At 33.3% G+C, this 12,794-nt stretch overlaps 1 protein-coding gene across 18 annotated transcripts in view; it reads right to left on the bottom strand.

Annotated features, from left to right (window-relative positions):
- Nucleotides 1-3,945: 3,945 nt before the first annotated feature.
- Nucleotides 3,946-12,794, bottom strand: part of LOC113554958 (coiled-coil domain-containing protein AGAP005037) — a 167,783-nt gene continuing 158,934 nt past the window's right edge. For 12 of the 18 annotated variants that reach the window (XM_026959124.1, XM_026959153.1, XM_026959185.1 and 9 more), the window contains 5 exons: nt 12,378-12,485; nt 11,894-11,992; nt 11,731-11,814; nt 11,000-11,093; nt 3,946-5,511 (listed from right to left, as the gene is read on the bottom strand). In XM_026959124.1, coding sequence (XP_026814925.1) covers nt 4,534-5,511; nt 11,000-11,093; nt 11,731-11,814; nt 11,894-11,992; nt 12,378-12,485 — 1,363 coding nt within the window. In that variant the 3' untranslated portion in view covers nt 3,946-4,533. Of the gene's footprint in view, nt 5,512-9,037; nt 9,155-10,344; nt 10,395-10,999; nt 11,094-11,730; nt 11,815-11,893; nt 11,993-12,377; nt 12,486-12,794 lie in introns of all 18 variants that reach the window. The other 6 variants (XM_026959249.1, XM_026959277.1, XM_026959258.1 and 3 more) reach the window with 3 other exon arrangements.

Genomic DNA, 12,794 nt, shown 5'->3' with positions numbered 1-12,794 from the left:
TTAAAATGTACATGTAAACAGTGATTGTATAGTTTCGTTTTTAATAATAATAATAATGTCTATATGTATATAATAACGTACAAAAAAAAAAAATCGCACAACGACCAAATATAATAATAAATACACGTATAGATGGGTAATTCATATATTACATCAGTAATAATAATAATTATAAAATAAATAAATCGAAATGAATACAAATAAAATACATTAATAATTATCGTAATATAAAATATTTAATAATATAATTTAATGACTTAAAATAATACGTGTGTGTGTGTGTGTGTGTGTGTGTGCTGAATATACAAATCGTCAATGAAACGATATTATTTGCTCAATGTACGCGTAAAGACATAGGTAGGTAATTATGTCGTGTAATAATTACAATAATTAGACATCATTGCCCATTCATACTCATCGGGTTATTATTACACGTTGTATACAGGGTAGGCAGTGAAACGACCGTTTAAAAAAAATTGGTTTTCTCGATAATGTTTTAAGTACTTATTATTTATTAAAAAACAATACGCCATTTAGTGATTAACAATGTGCTTTTGCAAAATCTTTTACAAAAATAACGATAGTCATGTGGCTTTTTTCAGTGCCTTGGCGTTCATTTCGAACTTGACATGTTTCAGTACGAGAAAAAAACGGAAGAGACGGTCATGGAAATAATTTTTTTTTATATAATAATCATGTTACGTACCTACTCTATTCTGATATATTAATAGTTCATTCTTATTCGTATTTTAATTTTGTAAATTGTTCGTTTTAGTGCCCCGCCATGTACACACGTCATAATGATAAAAATACACGTCGACCGGTGTGAAAACGGAAGAATAATTTTTTTTATGATAACCATTTGCGTTTTGTAGAGTGTAAATTTGAGTAGTGATTGTTATTTGAAAAGCACGCGTTTACGCACATGTGCAATACTGCAGTATCATGTAAATATACAATTAATTATACATCATATCGTTATCTCTATGAATAGGTAGCTAGCCTAGCTAGGTACATATTATGTAGATGATATATACTTACAGTTAAATCGAGGAGCATACACATAGCGTACAGCTTAGCCCAGAAAAATCAAGTTCTTGTCTTACTTGGGGAAAACACATCATAGAATAGGTAATATTATAACGTTGGTTACATTTACAACTATTACAAATGGTATTGATTGAATTATAGTACGATGATATTTTAAAACGGAATTGGCTTTACACCCACTGACAAGTTGTCAGTCCTATTATATTACCAGGGGGGGAGGGGAAGCGCGCGAATATAACATTTGTTTGCGTCACTGAGATTTTGATAATTAATTTCAAAACCGACAACAGCTGTGCCCTACAAAATTACCCTACGCAGAGTTTTGCCGGGCTAAGCCGTTATCTTGACGGTACGCACTCCGAGTTTAGACATTTTATTTTTAATTATAGAAAATATCGGATTCCGCACAGCTTTATCGCCATACAGTGGCGTGACGAACGCGCATTATTGAGCAACGTATTGACGATAAATTTCGCAAAAAAATGCCCAAAAACTATTGTACTCATAGGGTTTGCGATTAACAGTAATATATTGTGATACGTATAATATTTAAATAAAATATACAAACGACAAAAACGCGTACGATACGCTCGTAATAAAATGAGTGGTGTGTAATAATATTTTTTTCGACTAAACGTGCGCGAGTGTGTTTATGTGTATGTGGTGCGAGAACGAGAAATAGTTATCTTCGGTGTTGTTTGAATATCGTGAAATTCGGAACATTCGTCATTCGACCGTTTATACTTGCGTGAACGCGTAAGATAAAGTTATATCGAAAAACGTGTCAAGTCCTACGAGCGTAAGAATCAGTTCGGAATAGAAAGCGATTTCGGATGAGAAAATTCGGGTGCAATATTAAATACTTGAATTTATATACGATAAATATGATCACTGATCACAGACAAGGAAAATAATAACTTCAACATTTAGGTATAGGCAGACCGGGAGTTTGCTGTTTCAATTTTCTTTTCTGTAAGTAGCATTTTTAACAGAATGCGTTTAGTACGACGGTTGTATTTGGATGTGTATAAATCGACTGCGGGTCGGCTTGTCAATTTGTACAACTAAGTATTTATATTATGTATTAGACAAGTGAAATTAAGGGGTATATATTAGACGCTGTAAAAATTATTATTATTATTTTTTTTTACTAATTCCCAGAAATACGACAAAGAGAAAAATGTACCATTTGCTCTCAACATATATTATTATGTATATAATATACCATGCCCGGTGTAAAACAAGAAACGTAAATATGTGACGGTACGACGTCGTTGACGCGGCTATGGTATTAAATAATAGAAAAATATCGCATATATACATAAGAATAAATACAATAATTTCCGTGACAACAGTAATAAGCGGTATACATTAAAATTTGTTTTAAAAAATGGTCACATCTAAAACTATATTCATGTCGGTAAATTTTCCCTGTTTGTATCTACAAGTGTGCTATTTTGTGTTGAGGGCAACTGGTCAACACCGAATTTAAGTCAACGGAGATTATGATGTTGAAATGGACATATATATTAAGTCGTTATATTAAATGGGTTATGCGTATAAAAAGTTTTATAGCGTGGAAAAAATTAAGTTATCATGGCGTCGTACCTGAAAATATTAAAGCATTCGCCAAAAATACCAACTGACGACACGTCGTTCATAAATCGTAACTTATCGAATCGCATATTAAATAAGTGCGGTTAACGAACCGTTCTCGGCGATAAAATAGTCGATAGACAATTAAAAACGAACCCGATAATCGTCGACGCGCGTGATGGAATCGAAAACACGAATTTCGTCGGTTATCTACAACGGTTTTTGCAAACCATTCAGTACGACGCCCTATATACGTCGTGATACCTATTGAGATCGTTGATCGATTATACATTTTTAATATAGCGTAAAATTATGTCCAGAGATGATCGACGTGTGGTCTCTGATTCGATTTTCGATTGGCGATACGCGTCACGACGCAGAGACGACGTAATACAACAGCAGCAACACCAACAACAACAACAACAACAACAATAGTAACAACAAAATAATAATATTAATAATTTAGGAACGATTTTTGGCACGACCGAAAGATTAATGCGTAAAAAAAAAAAAAAAAATTAACACCCACGTTCCCTTGTAGAGTCAATAATATTATTCAATTAACTATAGGTATTTCTTAAACGTCATGTTCATTAGATGCATGTGCGAATATGCAGGTTTAGGGCGGTGAATAAATAATAATAATGTGGTATAAAGGAGAAATGAAACAAAAATTATTCTCGTTCGACTATTCGTGGTCCGCAAAGATCGGTATAGGATAACAATATTATATCATACGGTCCGCGTGCACTCATAAATATTAATTATTGTAGATATACGCGTTATACGAGAGCACCTTCTGTACGCTTACGAGCGTCGTGTGGCTACAGGCTATAATATTATGATGTATTGTATACACATAGACTGTCATGTATAATTCGAACGTTAAGACAACAACCCCCCACCCCACACCATGTATTATTGCGTTTTTGCGGTTTACCAACCTGCAGAATAACAAGCGATTCTCGTCGGATTGAAACGGTGTATTCCCGCGATAATATTTTACATGATATTATGCATATTAACGAATCGATAAATAAATGTTATTACTATATATTGTGTATAATATATATCTATATATCTATATATGTATAATATGTACAGGGTTATTGAGCATGTGAGCTGACTAAAAGCCAAAAACATTTACATTTTTGTCCGATTTAAGACAATCCTCAAACGAGGATAACGTCTAGTCGTTTGTTTATAAACAGGTACCTGTTGTATAGGTAAATTATTTTTTTTATTTGATATCCAATGTCGGGTAGTGTCATTGCTATTGTTAGAAAAATAAAACGTAGCTGGAAGGTGATAATATATTATATAAATAATACTTGTATACACATGAGTCGTAGAATAGTATTTTTTTGTTTAACATGTTAAATTCGTAATTGAATCGGTCTAGAGAAAACGGTTTTCGAGACTTAGTCGTTGGTTTTAGTTATCGAAAGTTAAAATTTATCAGACCACCCGCACGACGTTACTTTTTTAAGTATAAAACGAACAATTTTCGTCAAATTGACACCCCACCCGACACTTAAAATAAAAATAATTAAAGTAAACATAAAACTATGATGTGTTACGAAAGTAAAAACGGCGGCGTGAAGACAGAGGAGACTGGACTATAGTAGTGTCATCGATGATGGTAAAAGCGGCGGTAACCGCGGAAATCCGGAATGCGCAGCGGCGAATGCAGTGGCAGCAGTGGCGACAGTGGTGACTGTGGCGGCGGCGGCGGCGGCGGCGGTCATCACAACAAAAACATCGTGTATATTATGGTACAACAACGAGAATAATAATGAGATAACGCACAACCGATGGGCTCTGCAGATTTGCGTCACGTGCGATAGATTTGATTTGCCGTTTCACGTTTCAAACATCGGTCGTGGGTCATATGATGTCCGTCTCGTAAACTTTGTTGACGGTCGTCGTCGTCGTAGTCGTCGCCGCTGGAGCAGTGGTTTTGTTGTTTGCTGTCGACCGTTGCTTTTCGGCGTCGTCGTTGGCGGTGGCGCCAGTGGTGCCGGTGGTGACAGCGGCGGCCAGCTGGGTGAGCGAACCCGATATGGGGGCGGCCGCGCTCATGGACAGCCCCATTTTCAACAGCAGGTTGCCCTCGCTACCCGTCTTCTTGAGCTGGAGCAGGTCGGGGGGCGGTTGCGACCGTTGCAACTGTTGCAGCCGCGTGTACTGTTCCTGCAGCGCTTTTTGCTTCTTCAACAGTTCCTGGTGCCGCTGCTCCAACTGTTCCTGTCTGGTCGCCGTCGCGACGGCGGTCGGCGCGGCCACCGACGGTGGCTGTGCGGTCACGGTCGGTGGTTCGGGCATCGGCGGTTTGCCGCAGCCGCCGAGCGCCACCACGGTGGTCAGCGAACCCTTTCGGCTGGGCGGGCTGCCGCCGGCCGACGACGACGACATCGAGCCCCTTGGTGACGACGAGAGGGCCCCCACCGCACTGCCAGCCGTGGTCGGCGATGCCACCGGCGACTTGGAACTAGTCCGCGGCGGCGGCGGCGGGGGCATTCGCTTGTTCTGCAGGTCGGGCGTCCGTTCCGGCACAGGTGGTTTGCCTCCTGTTTCAGACGACGTGCTGCTCAGACGCCGCAACACTGGTTTCGGGGCGACCGGGACCGCGGGTCCGGCAACCGTCATCGGCTCCGCCGCCTCAGCTGCAGCCACTGTAGGCTCCACCGCCACTGATTCCACTGGAACCGCCGCCGCAGCCGCCGGAGTTGTCTGCAGTTCGTCTAGCAGAGTGTCGAGTGCGTTCTCCGCACCTGTTGGCTCGCGCTTTCCAGCACCACCGGCGCCGTCGTCTGTTCCTGTTCCGGTCTGCTCCACGACACTCCCCTGTCCAGCGATACTCCCCTATGAAAACCAGACGAAAATTATTAATATATCACCGGGTTGACCGCAATGTACTTTCGCACGCGTACAAAATGAATATAATAATACGTAATATGGTAGGTAATTATTAAATATTATATTATATTCCGTACATCGGGATTGCAAATAAATACAGGAATGTTCAAAATGAATCATCCGATGCTTTGTACTTGACTTTCCAGGTCACACGATCTTACGCTGTGCGAATATACTTATTTTGGAAATAATTCGTTAATAACCCTGTGCACGTAAATTAAGAAATTGATAGAGTCAATCACAACAGGTATACATAACATGAATTTCAGTTGTGACTTTAAACTATTTTTTTTTTTTATAGTTGATGCTGCTCGTGTGATTAAGGAAGTCACATAGAACATTTATAGGTGCTACTAATTAAATTTGAAATATTATCATTTTATTAAATGCAGTTATATGCATTAAGTACTCTAAACGTGAAATTAAAAATACGGTAAGCATTTGAAATCGGATGAATCATTTTGAAGAACCTGTAGATCGTATCGTAAAGAGGACGCCGGTAGACCTATATATGTGTAGATCGCTCTGTAGACGACGGATACCGGGTTAAGATATTGCGTACGACGATTAACAAAAACAGCACCTGTATCATTATGTAGATCGACCCGGAGTCCTCCTTACGTGTCGACACGTCGTGGTGATTACGTATTATTTTTCTATTTCAGAACTATTCGATTCGTTGTGGGGAGCGAGAAACTGTTTTTCAATCAATTACTTTTACGATATCGGCTAAGCTTTACGGTTGAATATCCTCTGTATAATATCGTTCCAAGTCTTAATACGATTGGTGTACAAAATATCGAACGTATCCGTCTCGTTTAGAACATCAATGCATACGAGCTGCTTTTACGCGAACGATGAACGTATACTAATATGTTTTTATTTATCTCTCGGAGTTGTTCAAAAATGTATTATTAGTGTACGTGATTATACATAAATTATGTTATGTTTACAAATTTTTTGTTTCGGCTATAATATTTTATTCAGGTTATAAGAATGAATTTTCTACCCGAAATGATCTGTAGGCTTTCGTTTATTTTTAGCGTTGGTTAAATTATCTGTTTTAATAATTTATTTTTTAAATTGAATTTTAATGTATAAATAATACTAGTAAATTATTGTTATCATTATTTTTTGAAATACATTTTTTTTTACAAATTAAATTTTACCATACAGTATAGAGGCTAATACCTAAAAATAAAGTCGTTATCGAGTGTAGTAACTGTGCGAACAATTTTGTCTGTGGGTTTTATGGTAATTAAAAAAAGAGTATCATAGGTACTAGTATATTATTATAATTAAGTTAAAAAAAATATTGAGTTGAAGTAAAAATGAAAAAAGTAGTATAGTTAAATTTTTTTAATGAAATAAAAATGGCAGTAGGTTAAAGAGTTTTTCGCGGTTATTTCTTATTAGTTAATTTACTTCATTTATTACCAGAAAAAAACTTTTCCACGTTTAGTGTATTAATTTATTTTCATCAATTCTGTTTTAGCGCTAAGATTTTACGGTTTTTATTATTATCATTACATAGTGCATAGGAATTATTTGTTTAACAATTTAATTATAACGACCTACGATTATTGTCTTTGTTAATAGAAAATTAACCAGATCTAACCTAACCCACGGCTATTATATTTGTTAATAGAAACCTCGATTAATTAAATTTGTTGAAGTCACACTCTAAATAGGTAAATTGTTAAAAATTAATTTAATTAAGTAAAATAATAGTGGCAATAAATGCGCTTATATCAATTTAGGAACAACATTTAATATTATAATTGGTACATTGTCTATTGTTTTAACAAAATATTCTTTACGATACCTATCACATATTATTCATTAAACATATTATTATGATGTAACCTACGCGAAAGAGATATCTAAAACTATGTGTGAAAGAGTTTTTTAATTACGGGAAGTTATGTACTCATTGCATTATAAACTTTAACCAAAAATTTTTTTTTAAAACAAAATTTCGTTCGAGTATGCATAATTGATTTCAATTAAGGGCATCTCCTTTGTAAAGTTACACAGGAAACCGTTAATTTAAGCGAATGTATATACACGTGTTTCTTATAGCAATATAACAACGATTAAATAAGATTGGTTTTATTTTTGGGTTTCGTTTTCGTCGAAACGGTTGATTGCGATGCCTTATGTATTAATTATTAGACAAGTTGAAGCGAAAGATTGTACTCGATCGTTTCAAGAGTAAACTCTTTTATCAATTTGTTTATTTTGTTTTTGCTGACAAGCTCTGAACATACGGTAGAGATCGTGTGTGGACTTAAAAGGAAGTTACATTTTAAACGAAAACGTCATTGAATGACTCTGTATATATAGTTATAGTATATTTATATATAATTACTCAATTAATCAGTAACAAGTTTACCCGTGGTAAGTCGGAATTAAATTGTTTATTCACTCGTAGAAGGGCTTAATTAATATTTTAATAGAAATTCGAGTCGGTACGAATAATAATTTTTGTTACGCCAATCGTGACGAGGTAGAGGTCATACTATTATATAAGCAATCTCTTTTCTCCATACGATTGAAAGACAGCCATCACATCAAATTCATATATATATAATGAATATATTGTGATTAATTGTGCTTAAAATATAATCTACGTCTAAGCTATAATTTAAATATTAATTACATTTGTGTAATAAAAAATAAGCATTATTATATCAGTGTGTGTGCGAGAAATTAATGTATTAAAAAATGTTGAATGCAGGTAAAAATATAAAACTTTTCTGAGTGGACGTATATTTAATTGTGCTTTTTAGGAGATCTGGTTTTTTGATCTCAGCGGATTTTTGTTTTATTTATAACTATAGATTATTTAAAAATTATGTAACTATTGTGGAGTGTTTGTCTGGAGTGTTCACTCAACAAGTCACATCCTAGAATGAACTTAAAGACTGTGAAAACTAAACCACTGATAAATATTCGTCCACCCGAGTGTTTTGTCTAAAAGTGAATCGATATGACGTTTCAATCGAAGTTTAAGCATGCAACAGCCAATAATTACATATTCGTTTAAAATAATTAATCAACTACAGTAAGTATGCAAGTGTTAACGTAAGCCGTATGTAGTTGTATAACTACACAAGGATTGAAATAATTAGACATAATTTAGACTTGGTCGTAAGAATCGAGGTAATATATTATAGTCGTACGCATAAGTGCAGAACACTGACAGCCTGACACAATCAATCGGACTAATATTATGCGCAATTGTATCCTTACATCTATTAATTAATTGGTTTGAATTTCGTATTAGTATAATAATAATAATAATTATTATTGTTAAGACATAAAATATTATATAAGTCGATTAGTGTTTTTGATACCGTAATTTTCTTCTACAATGATGGTTAGAATGTTTCGAGTTAGTAATTTAATAAGTTTAGTATTTTATGAAATCATATTGTAATATAAAAATAAAAATTAATTCGGTATTTACCAAAAGTTTATTTGATCTGAAACATGGCAAGTTAATTTGCAATGGACGTCTGTGGCAAAATATACATTACAATACTTGCTCACAATCTACATTATCTGTGCAGGCATTATTCACACACTATATTTAAAAAAGAACACACGCAAACTAAATAATAATTACAAAAAAAACAACAAAAAAATATCAACAATAAACCAAATAACGTTTGTGTAAGACAAGTAAAAATTGCAATTCAAGTGTATTAGAAAGGCAAGTAAAAAAAAAAAAAAAAACAGGAAGTAATATTATATAGGTGGTGTACAATACATAGTAATAATAATAATAATAATAATAATAATATTTATAATATATTATTATCGCGTAGGACCGACTTATACATTTGTTTTTGTTGTATTTAATTAAAAGCACTACAATTAAACAAGATATTAGAAAAAAAACAATATATTTACAAAAAAACATTTCCAATGTGAAATTAACTTTTCTTTGTACGATAATTAAAACGATATTAATAATAATATGTAGTACGGTGTGAGGGCAATTAAGAAAAAAAAAAGATTAAAAAGAATAAAGAGGTTTGTGGTTTTTTCGCGAGTGATTCGAGGTAATGTGTGTCTGTGACGTCTATGCGAGTGAGACCAAAGTAAAAACAATAACTATAAAATTGTGATAGAAAAAAATAATCATAATAAATGTACGACGATCTCGCATTTCAGTGTAAGTAATAAAAATGTCGTCTAAAAAAATCCATGCAAACAAGTCATCGGGTATAGTATTATTATATAGGTAGAATGAGAATAAAAATACTCTTTGCGGGTGCCAAAATATTATATAATAATAATATAACATAAAAATAGAGGATGGGTTGAAACAATATATATATATATGTCGAAATATTATAATAGATTAGAAAATATATGGAAAAATAAAACCACAATAATTAACAACGAAATATTGTCATAATGAACCGTTTACCTGAACCACGGTCATGTATTCCAATATAAAAATCTAACGAGTGAAGCATGCACCGTCAGTAAATACGAGCTAAAAACAAAATAAAACCAAAACATTTCACGGAAATAATGTTGATGAATAAAGTTGTTTTATATAAAAAACAATAAATTAATAAAACAATAAAATATGATAAAAACGTGAAATCAATAAATATAATATAGTAATAAAACTCGGATGAACATGAAAATGAGTCAAGCAGATGAAAGTAAAAAAGTATTACATCAATTCATAAGCATAAAAATACAACGATTCGAAAATTTTTGGACTTGTATAAAACAATGAAATAACAAAAAATTTACTCGTGGCTAGTAATCGCATCCTTGAAGTTTGCACTCCAACGCCAACCAAACTGGTAGCCGATTTAAAACACAAAAAATAAAAAACAAAAATTAATATCTATAAAGCTTTTTTTTTTTGGGAGTTATTTTGTAATAATTTAAAAACTCTATTAATAAAACATGTTCCGCGATATATAAATATAATAGTCATTTACGATAATGCATATTGCGTATGTATATATATATATATATATATATTATATAATATAGTATAATAACAAATTACGTTACGAAAATATAAAATGCAAAATAAACGTTAAAACACATTGGAAATGCATTATAATAATAATATATAATATGTTTAGTTATACACACGTTATTAAATAAATATCAACTAAGTTTTCGTAAAAAGCAAGTTTAACTAAAACAATAAATTATTGAATAATAATAAAAAAAAAGAACAAAGCTATATGTTTTTGTAAAACTCCGCAAGTCCGGCAAAACTTGCGAGTTGAAAATACGAATATGAAAACTATATAATATATTATGACAAAAGGACCCTTCTCATTAGAACGATAATAATGTCGTTATTTTTTTTCAGCCTAACGATATAGAAAAATAGAAAAATAAATTCGACACTTATCGATATATAGCAACAGTGTCACCGATGTAATACCTTGGCAGACGATGTAGGCGTGATCGGCGGAGTGTCTTCGTTGGTTGGCGACAGTCTGGCGTCGGGCAGACGTTGTTCCTGAACGGAAGCTAGCCTGCAAAACATTAGTACCACGTCTATTAAAAATACAAACATTTATTATATGTTAAGATTAACTTTTGAAAATATTGTTGTTACCTACTGGGATTTTTCAAACAATTATTTTCTTTATAGAATTGCGTAAACCAATTCATTATATTTAGTAATGCAGTTACGATTTCGAACGTAAATTTTTTTCGAAATATCCACTCCGTTGATGAAGGAAATATTATTTAAAATAAAAATATAATGCAATATTATGTTTATACATTGTATATCGATGTAATGTTTGAGTAAAAAGTCAGTTTATATAACGAAAAAATGTTATCTCGTGTTAAAATACATTCGGATTTTACCGTTAAATTTATAATCGTATAGATATGTTGGAAAAAAATTTCCCGAAGCTATTAACAATATTAATGATTTATACATAAAAAGAATTTTTTAATAATATGCAAACGTAGGCATAATATAATAATATAGGCATTTAGCAAAATTGATGTAATATGTAAAACAATAATTATAATATAAAATACCTATAACACATTAATGACTGACGAAACACATTTTTAGAATAGCTTAAAAGAAGCATGACAATATGCATTGTATATAAATAATATTATGCATTAGGTACCATTACTATAATAATTTACCTCTTGAGTGTTACAAGCGTTCCGGTTAATTTTTTACATCGTTTGAGTGCGCTTTCTAGGCGGTCGGGCTCTTCTTTAAGAAACCTAATATATATATAGTAAAAGACGAAAACTTGCATTATTACATTAGGTACACGTTATTAATATTGTATCAGTCAATTACTTTTCCTCTGTAACAGCTCTGTCCATTTCCTTCGTTAATACTGTACGAATTGACTCTTGTAAACTCGGGAACCTCAATTTTAATTCAGCAACCGTTTTACTAAGAACATAAATAAAAAAACAGAGATAAATAATAAATTATAATAAATTGTACATGTATTGTATGGTATATAATATATATTGCGACATTGCGCATAGTTCGAGGCGTTCGAGTATAATAGTGTGATCTATGGTAAAAAATTGACGTTCACAAGAAATCGCAGAAAAAGGTAATTGCTTATAGAGTGGGGAGGGGTGAAAAAGAGTAAAGATAAATTAGTGTTTACATTAGATTTCTATAATACGTTTCGAACGAGATTCACTGTCGGGGTAGGCGGCAGTGACGGAATAACGGAAGCAGGAGAACGCTACGCCGTAATGATTTTGGCTTGTATACGAAATACTACTCTTGTAAGTCGTGATATATATTTTCGATAATATTGTACCTGGATTTGCTGAGCACAAGCGCCATGTTTTCCACGTCTGACATGTTTACTCTGGACTTTTTGTTAATGACGTTTCCTCGTAGTTCTTCCACCGTGCTCTCGAGCTCACTGCACCAACACACACGGTAAAACAACTAAGTACATTATAGAAAAATTCGGCAGCCGAGAACGATACATTCTGAACACGTTCAATCGATCGCCGAATTATAGACTTATTATACACACATACGCACGAATGTATTATATAGTATCATATAGACTATAGATCCTATTTATTATTCGCGGCGAGAACTGTTATAATATTATACACAGGTATATGGTATTAAATATACATTATACGAGGTAAAATGACTAAGTCATTTAAAATTAAATTGGAGCATCATAACAATATAATTAAAATAATATTACACGGTGAAA

This window comes from Rhopalosiphum maidis, chromosome 1 (genome assembly GCF_003676215.2).
Source record: "Rhopalosiphum maidis isolate BTI-1 chromosome 1, ASM367621v3, whole genome shotgun sequence".
Classification (NCBI taxonomy): Eukaryota; Metazoa; Arthropoda; class Insecta; order Hemiptera; family Aphididae; genus Rhopalosiphum; species Rhopalosiphum maidis.
Note: the sequence above shows the minus strand (reverse complement) of the source record. Positions and strands in the feature narration are given on the sequence as shown.